The sequence below is a fragment of the Somniosus microcephalus genome, chromosome 24 (assembly GCF_052327205.1).
Source record: "Somniosus microcephalus isolate GS21.2 chromosome 24, FLI_Smic_1.0, whole genome shotgun sequence".
NCBI classification, from domain to species: domain Eukaryota; kingdom Metazoa; phylum Chordata; class Chondrichthyes; order Squaliformes; family Somniosidae; genus Somniosus; species Somniosus microcephalus.
The window spans coordinates 21,169,778-21,186,679 of NC_141010.1; the positions used below are offsets into that span (position 1 = coordinate 21,169,778).

At 47.2% G+C, this 16,902-nt stretch overlaps 1 protein-coding gene across 1 annotated transcript in view; it reads left to right on the forward strand.

Annotated features, from left to right (window-relative positions):
- The first annotated feature begins 267 nt into the window (after nucleotides 1-267).
- Nucleotides 268-16,902, forward strand: part of LOC147101114 (SWI/SNF-related matrix-associated actin-dependent regulator of chromatin subfamily D member 2-like) — a 53,920-nt gene continuing 37,285 nt past the window's right edge. Inside the window, exons 1-3 of the mRNA XM_085966300.1 lie at nucleotides 268-913; nucleotides 12,228-12,415; nucleotides 15,325-15,367. Of these exons, the coding sequence (XP_085822426.1) occupies nucleotides 743-913; nucleotides 12,228-12,415; nucleotides 15,325-15,367 (402 nt within the window). The 5' untranslated portion in view covers nucleotides 268-742. The remainder of the gene's footprint in view (nucleotides 914-12,227; nucleotides 12,416-15,324; nucleotides 15,368-16,902) is intronic.

A 16,902-nucleotide genomic window follows, 5' to 3' on the forward strand; every position in this document is an offset into this window, starting at 1 on the left:
GCTGAGTATTTCCAGCATTTTCTGTTTTTTTTTATTTTAGATTTCCAACGTCCGCAGTTAGTTTTGGCTTTTTCTGTATGAGGAAATTTGTGTTGGGTTTGCCTGGTTTCCAAGGCAGAGGGTTCAGTCTGACAGAGCTCCTGCTGAGGGTGGAGCTCATTTTACCTGGCGATGTGTGGAGAGTCTCTGCTCACTGCACAGTTTAGATCTGGTTAAGTGCTCCTGCTGACTGTAGACAGAGGGCGCGCAGCCTGAGATTTCCTTGCTAACCTACTTGTGCAATCCCCACCCATCTGCCAAAGCCACAGAAGTGGGCGGGAGGCGCAGCTAGCTCTTCGCAAACAAGAGTTCTGGCAAAAACACTCTGATCTTTATCTCCGGACGGTTGTTGGTTTAAGGCACTTTCGAAAATGTGTTAGTGCCAGCGGAACGAGGGGCTTACCGCTCCCCAGCAGATCCATGGGTAATGATGACACCAAACATTGCCACCTTTGTGCCTGTTGTTAAATGCTGATTTTTTTTTAAAAGCCCAATGCAGCCAGTAGGATACTTGTGGAGCAGATCAACACAAAAAACAAACTACAGCTTCCCTGAGCCTTGTGGACATCAATTGGAGGAGTGATTTGCACGAAGTGACAACTGAGCCAAGAGTTGGTAGATCTGAGTGAGATTAAGTCTTTTGTTTTGTGTGTGTTTGAGTGTATATATATATCTATATATATATGTGCACACTTTAGGAAAAATGGCGACAAGAGTAGGCGGAGGATACCCCATGAACCCAGGTAGCCCTATGAATCCCAACTTGGGGGTGAACCCAATGAATCCCATGCCAGGACAAGCCGTCAGGATGCCCCTGAATCTTCAGCAGCAGTCTCCGGTCTTCCGGACCATGGGACCCGGCGGCGCTTATTCTGTGAGTATCCCCCCAACCCGCTTTCCACCCATTGCAACTTCTTTCAACGCAAAACTTTGCAACTTTTCTTCCTTTTCTTTTATTTATTAAATTGCATTGATCGATTGGAAGCTACTGAAACTGACCCCCCGTCCCAGAACCAAACAGCCAGTGTTTTTGATCTGGGAGAGAATAGTTCAATCTTTTAATCGGTGCAATTTAATTTTATTTCTTAACCTCTTATAACTAAATACATTTGCATCATATTGGAGTTTAAACTTGTATATACTATGGCAGGGCGGGGGTGATATTTGCTTTGGACACGTGCAAGAAAAATGAAACGGCTCCCAATGTGTTTTTATGTTATAAGGAGTTTGTATAAAGATCGCTCCCTCTCTAATATTGGGAATGAGAGCGGCTCTCCCTGCATTTATCCTGTTGAAATGAACAGAAACATGGCCTAAAAGCTCTTCCCCCCCCCCCCCCCCCGGGGATCCTTCCTGGTGAATGTGTGTTCTTCCCTTTCTCTTTACTTCCGCATTGAGTGTCGCATCTGAAAGCCTTGTTCACAGCTCGCCCAGAAGCCGCGGCTCCCGGAGCCCCGGGTAGGGGGAGCAGAGACTCCCCCGCGGTGGACAGGGCCCGGCCCACAGGAGCAGGGTGGGGAGGGAGGAGGAGGGTCGGTGCAAAGTGAAAATATCTGATCAGGACTTCCCACGTGGTCTGCCATACTGTAACTGACGAGAGGCACATGAGCGCCATCACATGCCTCGCATTATAGGGAGACTGGATTATAGGGAGACTGAATTATAGGGAGACTGAATTATAGAGACTGAGGGAGGAGACTGAATTATAGGAACTCGGAGAGGAGACTGAATTATAGGGACATTGGGAGAGGAGACTGAATTATAGGGAGACTGGGAGAGGAGACTGAATTATAGAGACTGGGAGAGGAGACTGAATTATAGAGACTGAGGGAGGAGACTGAATTATAGGAACTCGGAGAGGAGACTGAATTATAGGGACATTGGGAGAGGAGACTGAATTATAGGGACATTGGGAGAGGAGACTGAATTATAGGGAGACTGGGAGAGGAGACTGAATTATAGGGAGACTGGGAGAGGAGACTGAATTATAGGGAGACTGGGAGAGGAGACTGAATTATAGGGAGACTGGGAGAGGAGACTGAATTATAGAGACTGGGAGAGGAGACTGAATTATAGGGAGACTGGGAGAGGAGACTGAATCATAGGGAGACTGGGAGAGGAGACTGAATTATAGAGACTGGGAGAGGAGACTGAATCATAGGGAGACTGGGAGAGGAGACTGAATCATAGGGAGACTGGGAGAGGAGACTGAATTATAGGGAGACTGGGAGAGGAGACTGAATCATAGGGAGACTGGGAGAGGAGCCTGAATTATAGGGAGACTGGGAGAGGAGACTGAATTATAGGGAGACTGGGAGAGGAGACTGAATTATAGAGACTGGGAGAGGAGACTGAATTATAGGGATTGGGAGAGGAGACTGAATTATAGGGAGATTGGGAGAGGAGACTGAATTATAGGGAGACTGGGAGAGGAGCCTGAATTATAGGGAGACTGGGAGAGGAGCCTGAATTATAGGGAGACTGGGAGAGGAGCCTGAATTATAGGGAGACTGGGAGAGGAGACTGAATTATAGGGAGACTGGGAGAGGAGACTGAATTATAGGGAGACTGGGAGAGGAGACTGAATTATAGGGAGACTGGGAGAGGAGACTGAATTATAGAGACTGGGAGAGGAGACTGAATTAGAGAGACTGGGAGAGGAGACTGAATCATAGGGAGACTGGGAGAGGAGACTGAATTATAGAGACTGGGAGAGGAGACTGAATCATAGGGAGACTGGGAGAGGAGACTGAATCATAGGGAGACTGGGAGAGGAGACTGAATTATAGGGAGACTGGGAGAGGAGACTGAATCATAGGGAGACTGGGAGAGGAGCCTGAATTATAGGGAGACTGGGAGAGGAGACTGAATTATAGGGACTGGGAGAGGAGCCTGAATTATAGGGAGACTGGAAGAGGAGACTGAATCATAGGGAGACTGGGAGAGGAGACTGAATCATAGGGAGACTGGGAGAGGAGACTGAATCATAGGGAGACTGGGAGAGGAGACTGAATCATAGGGAGACTGGGAGAGGAGACTGAATCATAGGGAGACTGGGAGAGGAGACTGAATCATAGGGAGACTGGGAGAGGAGACTGAATCATAGGGAGACTGGGAGAGGAGACTGAATCATAGGGAGACTGGGAGAGGAGACTGAATCATAGGGAGACTGGGAGAGGAGACTGAATCATAGGGAGACTGGGAGAGGAGACTGAATCATAGGGAGACTGGGAGAGGAGACTGAATTATAGGGAGACTGGGAGAGGAGACTGAATCATAGGGAGACTGGGAGAGGAGACTGAATTATAGGGAGACTGGGAGAGGAGACTGAATCATAGGGAGACTGGGAGAGGAGACTGAATCATAGGGAGACTGGGAGAGGAGACTGAATTATAGACACTGGGGGCTGGATTTTCATTCAGCAGTCGGGAAGGAGGCGGGATTACAACTTTTGGGTTTTAGTCCCGCCTCCATCGACGTCTGGCCAATCCATGCGATTTTCCCTTGATTGACTTTGTTGAGCCCGCCCAGCGGGCTCACCAGGCCAATTAAGGGCCACCCGGCAACAGGTGACGTCACAGACTGAAATTTCATCTATCAGCACATGCTGACAGATGAAATATCAGTGTTTCACAGCTGTTTGAAGCTGTCAAGCACTGACAGTCTGACTTCTAACCTGAGTCCTTCTACACAGACTCAGAACTCTCACCGGCACTGAAAGCTGAAGGCTGTCACCTTTGACAAATTGCAGTCGTTCTGCTTTCTGTGCCGGCTGAGTGATGGACTCCCGACGCCTAGAGGAAGAAAGGCTGTTAAGGTAAGTACAGGCAATTTAAACTTCTTTACACACTTTAGACACACCAAACACACTTACCTTTGCACTCATGCACCCATCACTCACCTGAACACCGACATCGCGACCCCTCCAAGTCCTTCAACCCGACGGCCCGCCTGCTCTAACCTGGCGTGGTTTGGAGCCGTCGGGAATCCCACACGACACCCCTCAAAATAGGGATTAGGCTAAAAACTGCCTGTTAACTACCTGTTAACAGGCAGTTAATTGGCACTAATCCCTTTCCCGCCTCGGGTCAGCGGGTCCCAGTGCGGGGCGGGTACCCGCCTCCTTTGAAAATTACGTGGAGGCGGGTTTTGGGCGGGATGGTGTCAGGACCCCCAAATTCGGGATTTTTGCCCCCCGCATGCCTAAAAGCCCGCCTCACAGCACACTGAAAATCCAGCCCTGGGAGAGGAGACTGAATTATAGAGACACTGGGAGAGGAGACTGAATTATAGACACTGGGAGAGGAGACTGAATTTGTTACGTCCGTGTAATAATAAGAAAAGGACTGCAGAGAACGGTACAACAGGTGTTTACTCAACGTGGTTCAAACTGCAACTGACTGTACAGATCACTACTCAGGGTTTATATACAGGTGTGGTCACTGCCGGTACTACAGGATACAGGAGCTGTAAAAAGTAGTTCCCCCCTTAAAGGTACATACATTACAATTCCTCCCCTTTTAGATTAACAGTACCATTACACTCATTTAACAATTAAATATCAAACTAATTACAATTAACACTTTTAACATGCAACATTAGCTGAAAATAGTCTATTTATAACTTCAGTCTTTGGGGAGGCTTCCTGATTCTTTCTGGATAACGCCTTTCCCAAGTGTCTCGCTCTTGGTGCGGAGGCGATTCTGACCCCCTGTCGTCGGTTGGTTCATCAGCTTCCGATGCTACTGTTTCTGGGGTAGATGCTACCTGTACGTCGGGTTCATCACCAGGTACGTATGGGCGAGGCATGGGGTTGACTCGTTCCTGTGACTCTAGGATCTGGTCAGCATGGCGTCTCACGATGCTCTCCCCAACGTCCACTGTGTACATTAGTGGCCCCTGCCGTGTGCATATCGTTCCTGGTTGCCATTTCTCTGTTGGGGTAGTCGCGGGCCAAGACTGGTTGCCCTACATTGAAGCTCCTTGTCGGCTTCTCATTGATGTGCTGGAATTGCTTACTCTCAACATCTCTTCGTACATTTGGTCTGAGCAAATCCAGACGAGATCTCAACCTTCGGTTAAAGAACATCATGGCCGGGGCCTGGTTGGTGACTGCATGTGTCGCATTTCTGTAGGCTAACAGGAAATTGTCCTCCTTATGCTGCAGTGGAATGTCGTCATCGCACATGGCCTTTACTGCTTTTTTTAAAGGTTTGTACGAACCTCTCAGCCAATCCATTTGTGGCTGGATGATACGGGGCGGATGTGTAATGCCTTACCCCATTCCTTTTCATAAATCTTCGAAACTCTTCGGACACAAACTGTGGTCCGTTATCAGAGCAAATCTGCTCTGTCAAGCCGTTCCTGGTAAAAATGGTCCGTAGGACTGCAATAGTTTTCTCCGTGGTGGTGGAGGACATTTTGATCACCTCAGGCCATTTCGAGTGCGCATCCACAGCTATTAAAAACATTGAGTCCATGAATGGACCAGCAAAATCAATATGCACCCGTTGCCATGGAGATGAGGGCCACTCCCATGGGTGTAGAGGGGCATGTGGTGGTGCATTTTGGACCTTCTGGCATCGTGAGCAGCTCTTTGTCAGGTCCTCGATTTGCTGATCGATCCCCGGCCACCACACATAAGCCCTAGCAAAGCTTTTCATTTTCACCCCTCCCAGATGACCTTCGTGAAGCTCATTGAGCACTCTCTCCCTTAACTTGGGTGGAATTACCACTCGGGACCCACACATCAAGGTCCCCTGGCATACTGACAGCTGTTCTCTTCTGGATGAGAATGCTGGCAACAGTGAGTCGCCATGTGCTGGCCATCCCTTCACCGTCAAATCATATACCCGAGACAGTGTCGGGTCATTTCGGGTCTCCTTCTCTATACCAGCGTTAGTTACTGGCAAGCATTCAATTATAGTCGAATGAAATATTTCGACAGGACCCACTGCTGGTGCTTCCTCCGCAGTAGGCAGTGGCAGGCGAGATAGCCCATCAGCGTTTCCATGCTGTTTCGTGCCCTTATACTCGATTTCATATTGGTGCGCCCCTAGAAAAAGGGACCATCTTTGTAGCTGTTGCGCAGTCATCACCGGAACACCCTTCTTTGGATTAAAGATGGAGACAAGTGGTTGGTGGTCAGTCAGCAAGGTGAACTTCTGCCCGTGCAGATAGTGATTGAACTTTTTCACTCCCCACACTAGGCTGAGGGCCTCCCTGTCAATCTGGGCGTAGTTACGCTCGGCTGAGGTTAGTGACCGAGACGCAAAGGCTACTGGCCTCTCCGAGCCGTCCGGGAATTTGTGCGACAGCACCGCTCCAATGCCATAGGGTGATGCATCACATGCCAACCGAATTGGTAGTGCTGGGTTGAAATGAGCCAACACCTCTTCAAGTGATCAATGCTTTGCTCTTCTGGAAAGCTCGTTTACATTCGTCACTCCACTTCCATGGTACCCCCGTTTGCAGTAGGGTGTTCAGTGGGTGTAGTACGGTAGAAATTCGGCAAGAACTTATGGTAGTAGTTCACCAGCCCGAGGAATGACCTCAGTTGTGACACATTTTCCGGTGCTGGAGCCTTGACTACTGCCTCAATCTTTTCAGGGGACTTATGTAACCCCTCTTTATCAATAACGTGGCCACAATACGAGATCTGCTTCTGGAAAAACTCGCATTTGTGGCGATTAGCTCGGAGCCCATATTCCTTCAATCTAGTGAGCAGCTGCTCCAGGTTGGCGAGGTGATCACTGTCATTCTCGCCCGTGACCAGGATGTCGTCCAAATAACACTGGGTCCCTGGAATCCCTTGCAGGACTTGTTCCATTGCCCTTTGCCAAATAGCCAGAGCTGATGCTACCCCGAACACCAGCCGGTTGTATTGGTAGAGACCTTTATGAGTGTTGATCGTGAGGTACTGTTTCGAGGCTTCTTCTACCTCCATTTGCAGGTACGCCTGGGCCAGATCAATCTTAGTGAAGCGTTTCCCTCCAGATAGCGAGGCGAAAATATCTTCAATCCGCGGAAGCGGATATTGTACAGTGTGAAGGACTGGGTTCACTGTCACCTTAAAGTCCCCACAGATGCGAACCTTCTTTGGTTCCCCAGGCGTATTACTCAACGACCTCTTCATTACAGGAACGATGGGTGTAGCCCACTCGCTCCAGTCCACTTTGGACAGTACTCCTGAACGTTCCAAACCTTCCAGCTCTGCTTCGACGGCTGGGCGGATCGCATAAGTTACCAGTCTGGCCTTAAAAAACTTTGGGCTTGCATTTTCCTCTATTTTGATCGTCGCTGTTATGCCTTTTAGTGTTCCGAGTCCCTTCTGGAACACTTCTTGTGCGTCAGTTAGCATTTTTGACAGTCGTCCAGGTGTGATGTCGTCATCCTTTTTGGCATCTACAGTCAGTGCTTGTATGGAATGCCAATCTAGCTGTATCTTCCGGATCCATTCACGTCCTAGTAGTGGTGGTCCTCCATCTGGCAATACATATAGGTCCATTTTTGGTGTTTCCTTGCCGTTATATATAACGTTCGCCCTTATTTTTCCTTTGGGGTAGACTTTTTGCCCCGTGTACATCTTCAAGACAATCTTTGTATCTCTCAAGGGTATATGTGAGAATAGCCGCTTGTAGCCCCTTCGGTTTATGACTGTTAGGGCTGATCCTGTGTCCAATTCCATTTTCACTTGGACGCCATCTATCTTGAGTGTGACCCAGATAGTTTGGTGATCCTCTGTTTTGATAACATTATGTAGTTTCAGACAACCCAGCTCCTTGCTTCCGGAGTCTGTATCACTCTTCTGTTCGTCTGAACTACTCTCCGTCACCTTATGTACCTTCTTGTATTCTCCTGTGGAGATTTCTTGCTGCTGGTTTTCTTTCCCGACCTGCAGACTCTTGCTATGTGTCCTACTTTTCCACACTGTCTGCACACTTTGTCCTTGAACCAGCAATCATTATGGTCGTGTGTTGTTCTGCCGCAGCGATAGCACTTAACTGTTCCGTATGACATTTCATTTGTGCCATATTCTTGCGGTCTCCGTTGTATCTCTGCAGCGGCCCGTGCTGCTGCTTCATATGATACCGCAATGCTGAAAGCCTTTTCCAGCGTAAGGTCCTTTTCAGATAAAAGCCGTTTCTGGGTTCCTTCACTTTGAAGCCCACACACAAACTTGTCCCTTAAAGTATCTGCTAGTCCCATTCCAAACTGGCAGTGTTTCGATAGCTTGCGCAGTTCCTTTAAATACTCAGCATTACTTTCATCTTTATGCTGGTTCCTTTTGTGAAACTTAAATCTTTCTGCTATCAGCAGCGGTGTGGGGTTTAAGTGGTCCTGTAGGATTGACACTATGTTTTCAAAATCCTTTTCTACTGGCTACTCTGGGGTTACTAGGTTTCGTAGTAAGCCATACGTTTTTGCACCCATTGAATTCAACAATACCAGCGCTTTCTTGTCATCTGGCACTTCATTCGCCTTGCAGTATACTTCTATGCGTTCGACATATATCGGCCAATCTTCGACTTCATTGTCGAACGCTGTGATACTGCCACTCTTCGGCATTTTTGGGTGTGGTTAGACTGGCTTAAAATGGCATCTCCCGCGCTTTCCTTTCTTTCCCCGCTGCGACTTGAAATGGCGTCTCCCGCACTGCTGCCAACGCCGCTCTCGGCAGTCCTCGAGGCAAATGGCGACGCCCTGTGGGTTTCGTGCGCTGCTCCTGCGCTGCTGCCAACGCCGCTCTCTGCAGTCCTCGTGGCAATGGCAGCGCCTCGCGTTTTCCTGTGCGCCTCTCTCCTCCGTTGACGCTGCTTGGCCCTTGACCACCGGCTGCGCTCTGCTCTCTCTCGCCTCTCTTCCCCCGTTGACGCCGCTCGGTCCTGAACACCGGCTGCGCCCTGCTCTCTCTCGCCTCTCTCCCCCGTTGACGCCGCTCGGTCCTGAACACCGGCTGCGCCCTATGCGCTCTGCCCTCTCTCTCTCTCTCTCTCCCCCGTCGACGCTGCTCGGCCTTTTTCTGTGCCGCTCGGTCGGGCTCTAGCCTGTCGCTGTCCGGGAAGGGTCTGCGCTGTACCTGTTGCCAGCCCGTTTTGCTGGACCACTGTGACTGGAAAGCCAAGCCTGGCTCTCGACAGCCTCCCCTGCGATGCTCAAATCTCCGCTGGATGACTGGGCGGTTGCCCATGGTCGACGCCCGTGCTTCTGGACTCGACCACCTTCCACTGTTCTCCAGGAGCGAATCCCTGGGAGGTGATGCAGAGTTGCAGGTAGGTTCGAACTTGCTCGTCGCCACTGTTACGTCCATGTAATAATAAGAAAAGGACTGCAGAGAACGGTACAACAGGTGTTTACGCAACGTGGTTCAAACTGCAACTGACTGTACAGATCACTACTCAGGGTTTATATACAGGTGTGGTCACTGCCGGTACTACAGGATACAGGAGCTGTAAAAAGTAGTTCCCCCCCTTAAAGGTACATACATTACAGAATTATAGGGACATTGGGAGAGGAGACTGAATTATAGGGACATTGGGAGAGGAGACTGAATTATAGGGACATTGGGAGAGGAGACTGAATTATAGGGACAGATGGAGAGGAGACTGAATTATAGAGACACTGGGAGAGGAGACTGAATTATAGGGACATTGGGAGAGGAGACTGAATTATAGGGACACTGGGAGATAGGAAACTGAATTATAGGGACACTGGGAGATAGGAGACTGAATTATAGGGACACTGGGAGAGGAGATCTGAATTATAGGGACAGATGGAGAGGAGACTGAATTATAGGGACACTGGGAGATAGGAGACTGAATTATAGGGACACTGGGAGAGGAGATCTGAATTATAGGGACAGATGGAGAGGAGACTGAATTATAGAGATGGGGAGGTAGGCGATCTGAATTATGGGGAAATACTAAATCCAGATTATTTATGTATTTGTAAATAATAGCAGCCCCAAAACATGTGGAATACAACTCCGCACATTGTTCCAGACAGAGAATCGTGCTTTTACCCATACCCTTTTCTTCCTGCCCTGCATCCATCGCTCTGTACTTGTGGCCACTTTCTCCTTAATTCCATGTGCCATTATCTTTGCCATAAGTCTCCTGTCATATCAAGTGCTTTTTGTAAATCATATAAACCTTATTTAATTTATCTATCTTTCTTCAAAGAATTCTATAAAGTTAGTCAAGCATGTCCTGCCTTTAGAAATTCATGCTGATCCCAGCAGCGCCTTTATTTCCTAAGGAGGCTGAAGGGATGTAACCTGTCACCCCTGATCCTCTCTAACTTTTACCGCTGCACAATAGAGAGCATCATGACTAACTGTATCACAGTATGGTATGGCAGCTGTAGCTACTATGACCAGAAAGCCCTGCAGCGGGTAGTCAAAACTGCCCAACGAATTACCGGCACCCGGCTACCGACCATAGAGCACATATACCAGAAACGCTGTCTACGGAGGTCACGGTCCATCATCAAAGACCCTACCCACCCCAGCCACGGTCTGTTCGCCCTCCTGCCATCTGGGAGACGCTACAGATGCATTCGCACCCGTACGACCAGATTTAGGAACAGCTTCTTTCCCAGGGCTGTCATCCTACTGAACTCCACAAATAAACTCTAAAGCCTGCACATCTGCCAATGCACTTTATTAGGGTTATGTTTATGTTAATATACTACAAGCCAAATGTATGTTGAATGTTTAAATGTCTTAATCCAAATGTACACTCTTGGAAGCCGCAAGCCTGCACTTCGTTGTACTGCACTTGTGCACTAACAATGACAATAAAAGTTGATTTGATTTGATTTTGATTGGTCCTGATTAACTCATGTTTCTCCAAATGTTTAGTTATTTAACCTCATATTATAGACACTGGTAGTGTATCAACTGGAATAAGACTAACTGGCCTTTAATTTCCTGGCTTTATGCTTGCCTCCTATTTGAAGAGTCATGAGATCAGAATTAAAAAGGCATATATGTGATTTGAATTGTAGGGATATACGGGAGATATGAAAACAGAATTATAAGAACATGGTTAAAATATGAGAGCAGAATTGAGCAGCTATTGGATCCGAAGTTTGGGGGCAAGGGCACATATGAGATTTGAATTGTAGGATATAGGGGAGACGCAAGAACTGAATCAAAGTAGCATGGGTGAGGTACATGATCTAAATTATAAGAACGATAGGGCAGTAAGGGGAGAAACTTGACGAGAAATCATGCCATCAGCAAGGCCTCACATGCAATTGGTGACTTAGCGGAAATTCCTGTTTGCGCAAAGTGGATGGAGAATTGTGGACAGTGAAAATGCAATTTTATGATAAGCCACAGGGGGTGTGAGGCCCTGCCAAGGTCTCTGAAAATTTTGGCCATAGTATCTGAATTGTAGATTGTGGTTGGATAGTGTATCATAGAGGCCATGGGGAGGTAGTGAGATCCAAATTATTATAGGGACATGTATGAGATATGGGGAGGTTCTAGGCGATCTGTACAGTGGGGATAGAAACATATGGATGTTTCTAGACTTTTGGCTTTGAAGACACTAGGTAACCACGCATTATCCATACTTTTGTGATTTAATTGGTATGGAACTGTGATTTTGTGTGGCTATAAATTAGTACCAGGAATGGATATCAAAGGGGCATTGTGAAATACACAATGTAAACCTGTACTGAAGGCTTATCTGATCATACCCACATGTGGAATAAGTTCTGTACCCACAATTTCCCATTTATAACACTTGCAGACAGACTGATGGGTCAGCTTAATGATAGGCTGTGACAAACAAGTTATTAAATCGAGTTAAAGCATCTCACGTAAACATATAAAGCTGGGTTGGTTGGTCAATTGTCATAAGCAGGAAGGCCATGGATGGAAAGAGACATCACCCTTCCACTCTCACTTCTACCTGATAGAAACATAGAAGATAGGAGCAGGAGTAGGCCATTCGGCCCCTCAAGCCTGTTCTGCCATTTAATGAGATCATGGCTGATCATCCAAATTCAGTACCCTGTCCCTGCCTTCCCCCCCATATCCCTTGATCCCTTTAGCTTTAAGAAATATACCTCTGATACTTCTGTAAAGATGTTATCTATCAGAATAAGTGTATTGCCTGATTGTGACAATGTTTTGTATACTTTCTTGGTTTGCCCCTTCCTCTCACACCCCCCAACAGCGTCCAGGGATGCCACCAGGAGCTCGCATGGGAATGCCAGGAATGCAGATGGGCATGTCCTCTGGCCCATCGTTCATGGTGAGCTCTGCCATGAGGCCAGGTATTCCGCAGCCAATGATGGACCCATTCCGTAAGCGTCTGCTTCCACAGCAGCAACCTCCGCAGCCAATGCAGAATCGTGGGAGAAGGTAAGACAGCGGACCGGAAAGGAGGCCCAGGTCCCCGTGTACAGAAAACAAAGCGTTTATTCATTCCTTTCAGAGAGAACAGCCAAGTTAATGGAATGCTTTCCCAGTGGCTCTGAGTTTATCCAGTGCGTAGATGAGTCAAACACACCAAGAAGCTTCCAGCTTCATTGCCACGTCTATGCCGAGCTATCAGATCTCAGAATCAGCAGTGGTAGGGCACCGCAGTTGGTCTCAGCGTCACTGGGTTTTGGAGGAGAAAATTGGCCACGATTCCAATTCCTGACTGCTGCCCAGCGACCCTACAATATATATATATATATATATATATGAATATGAGACATGGGCAAGGTACTGGGAGAGCAACCAGCACCTGTGGAACCCTATTCCAGCAAGGAGTCCGTGTTATCAGAGAGGAGGGGACAAAATTGACAGAGAAAATTGGCAAGCAAAAGAAAAAAAATTAAAACAAGTAATAAGTTCCTCACCAGGGTACTGAATTTGGATGATCAGCCATGATCACATTGAATGGCGGAGCAGGCTCGAAGGGCCGAATGGCCTACTCCTGCTCCTATCTTCTATGTGTTTCTAAATAAAAGATAGGGTTACTTTAATTTTCTTTTGTGTGTATAAATGTAGGCCTCCTCCCTCTGCAAAGCCACATGGGAGAAATTTGCCTCACTGCTGTCTTCGCCCTCTGGACAGATATGATAGCTCAACATTCTGTGCCCCGCTCCTGAAACAGGTCTGGGCTGCAGGTGGGCTGGAATATGTGGTCGTAGTGGGGTGTTGACGCCGATGAAAAAACCTACTACAAACTTCCACACTTTCGTCTGGGCTTTTTTCTTCCCTCCCACACGATAGCTGTCCTTCACTCTGCCAGCGCCACTCACACTTCATCTAGAGCCATCCATTGTTCCTTGAATATCTCTTAATGTCTCTCAATGTCTCTTAATCTCTCCGGCTTTCTATCCTATCTCTGACCTTCTCTTTTGTTCTTTCATCCCCTCCCCCTTTTCCCAGCCCCCACTTGCTTTAAAATCTATCCCTTTTCCTGCTTTTTTTCCAGCTCTGACGAAGGGTCTTCGACCTGAAACGTTAACTCCGTTTCTCTCTCCACGGATGCTGCCCTGGCCTGCTGAGTTTTTCCAGCATTTTCTGTTGTTATTTCCCATTTGCTAAGTCTGGCCACTGGAGAGACTGAGTTTAAAAAGAAAGGGGAAAAAATTCAGTTTGGGGCGCCATTATCGGCCATGCGCAAAGTTTAGCGCCTGGCGCTAATTATCGCCTCCGACGGCAAACTTGGCTTTTATCACCCCGGAGGTGATTGGAGCGCTAAGTCAGGCGCTTCACACCTGTCTTAAGGCGCAAAGGCCGAGGAGCGAGGCGCTACCTCAGAGTGCTGGCGAAGCAAGGAAGGGCAAATCAAAATTAACCTGCAAAGTGCTGCTCAGTACTCAAAACTCCTTCACACAGCGTTGAATCTCTCCAGAAGTCTCTCTCTCTCTCAGAATGCGTGGTGCAAAAATGTCACCGACAAAAAAAGGCAGGAAGCGGTCGCCTTTAAATAGCGCTCCCCCAGTCCCTTTCTGACAGCAAAACGCTCCCCTCAACCTGCCGTTGCTAGCGGCAGGCGGTAAGGCAGGGGGCGCCACTCAATCTCCGGTCTGGGGCGCTAACGGGGCGTTGCGCACTCGACTGACGTCATGATCTGCCGGTGCAGGAGATCGTGGCGGTAGTGTTTAGCGCCGCCGCAAAATTTCTAGTTAATTTCGCAAGCGGCGCAAACATCGCCGCGCCCGGGCGCTAGTTGCTTTGCGCCCTTTTAAGGCGCTAACGGGAGGCGCAAACAACTGAATTTTTCCCCCAAAGGGTTTTCCCAGTGACCATACTTAGCAAATCTAGCAAGTTTACAGTGGGGTTGTTGCTTAGTTGCTAGAAACCCACGCATTGGGAACCGGTATCACTATCCCCCCTTTAAGACGAGTATAAAAGCAGCTGCACTGGAATCATGGTTCCCCTCCCCACCTCAGGACCCTGCCATTCTACGAGTATCGTTGATTATCACAGAGCAGCAGAAAGCTTTGCCCTGGTGCTCCTTGAACTTCTGCACTTGGTGAGCAGACCCCTAACATGCTTTGTCCTAATGTTTGGAGGATGATGGACAAGATAGCTAAATGGAAAACAGTTTATGGTAGAGTATTTCAGCAAGAGCAGTGGCCTAAGATTTAAACGTTGATCGTTCAATTTTGTTAGTGTGACCCACAATAACCCTTTGCTATTGTAGTAAATTGCCAGCATTATCTCTATTTTGTGGCCAACAGTACTTTACAACTCACCATTAAATTGAACCCGATAGGATGGTATTATGCTGCACTCTGAGTGGACATTCTGTAGTGTTTAGATAACTCTTAACCCTTTCCCCTGCTAGTCAGTTTTCAGTATGGCTTTTCACAATCCTGCCTCAAACTATAGCGCTATGTCAGTGGAAGGCCAGCTAGTCAAAAAGTTCTGTTTAAGATAGCTGGTGTGCATGATGTAAAATTATTGATTAATTAGAAAATAAAATCAATCCTTTTTGAAATCTGCTACAGCTGGTTCAGGTATTGATGGCTATTTCCAGCTGCCCTAAGAAGGAAAAGGTCAAATTGTACCCTGGATAGAAATGTAAAGGAGAAGGGAAAGCTTCAGAGTTGCTTGATGGGGCAAAAGGTAAAGTGAGCTGATTATAGAAGCGAGCAAAGAATGCCATGTCCCTGAAATGACTTCCTCGTTCTTGCACACACAACTTCATGATTAAAAAAAATGACTTCAAACAAGCATGAGTTGATATGTTCAGTTGATGTTTAAAAGGCATGCATTTAATCTTCAATCGGTATTGTTACCTAACAATGTCCCTTTGGTACCTGCAGTGTCAAGAGACGGAAGATGGCTGACAAAATTCTACCACAAAGGGCAAGTGTTTGATACTGCTGTTCTTTTGAGATTTACTTATGTAAGATTGTCTTGGGTGCCAAATGCAGAGTTCCTAGGTTATCCAATAGCGGCAGACTGTCCAGCAGGATGTTCTACATGCCCCACATGTCGGTTGACAATCCATCTAATGGATGGCACTGCAGAAGGCTGTTTCATGTGTCCAAATGGTTTCAGTGCCATGTGCTTGGCCAATAACACAAGTGGGTAGTTCTGGCACCCGGCACCCTAATGGTTACAGTGATGACTGCTTGTTACCATGACAGTGCCAGCTGTCGAGTATCCTGGGGGTATATTTTCTGCTGTTCGCTAATTTTGAGGAAAAACTAGAGGTGAGTATAAAGCGGGGGAAACTTGTTTTATAGTTATGTCTTTTTTACGCTAAACTCAGCAAAAAAAATAGAAAATATGCCCCATAGTGATTGTGAAGCCAGCTTCCTAAAGATATTATTTGTGTGGGCAAGTGTCAGTTTTTTGAATTTGAAGTTGGCCTCTGCTCAGCACCTCTCTGCGATAGAAGATTTTTGTCACTGACTCGTCAACCACGGGAAATAGTCTTTCCCTATCCGCCCTATCAAAACCCTTCATAAAAAGCTCTGTTAAATCTGCATTCTGTCTTCTCTGCTTCAGTGGAAATAGTCTCCAGTCTGTCCTCACAAATAGATTATCATCCCTGGTATCATCCTGGTGAACCTACATTGTACTCTGGCTTTAATGTTCTTTCTATAACTGGGCACTCAAAAACTACACACAGTATGCTAACTGTGGCCTGACCACTGCCTTCTACAAATTTATCATTACCTCCATGTTCTTGTACTCTATGCCTCTATTTAAAAACCCAAATTGCTATTGGCCTTTCAAGGAATTATGTATTTGAACCCCAGACCTGTAACTACCAAAATTTCTCTTTAGCGTGTAGTTCAAAATATTCTCTCCAAACAAGTTTGAAAGGACAAGATCTATAAATGTACCCCTGGACCTTCTTGAAATTTCAAGTGAATATAATCCAAAAATTTCACACATTCACTCTTACACCTTACTGAAATCAAAAGTGACAATGCAGCAGAGTACAGTGTGGCAACCATAAACCAAACGTCTCACAGGCATGTGTGTGTCAGCCATGGCTCAGTGGGTAGCACTCTCACCTCTGAGTCAGAAGGTTGTGGGTTCAAGTCCCGCTCAAGAGACTTGAGCACAAAAATCTAGGCTGACACTCCAGTGCAGTACTGAGGGGGTGCCGCACTGTCAGAGGTGCTGTCTTTTGGATGAGATGTTAAACCGAGGCCCCGTCTGCTCTGTCAGGTAGACGTCAAAGATCCATGACACTATTTCAAAGAAGAGCAGGGGAGATCTCTCCAGTGTCCTGGTCAATATTTATCCCTCAATCAACATCACTAAAACATCTGTTCATTTTGACATTGCTGATTGTTGGAGCTTGCTGTGCATAAATTGGCTCCCGCATTTCCTACATTATAACAGTGACTACACTTCAAAAAACATACTTCATTAGCTCTAAA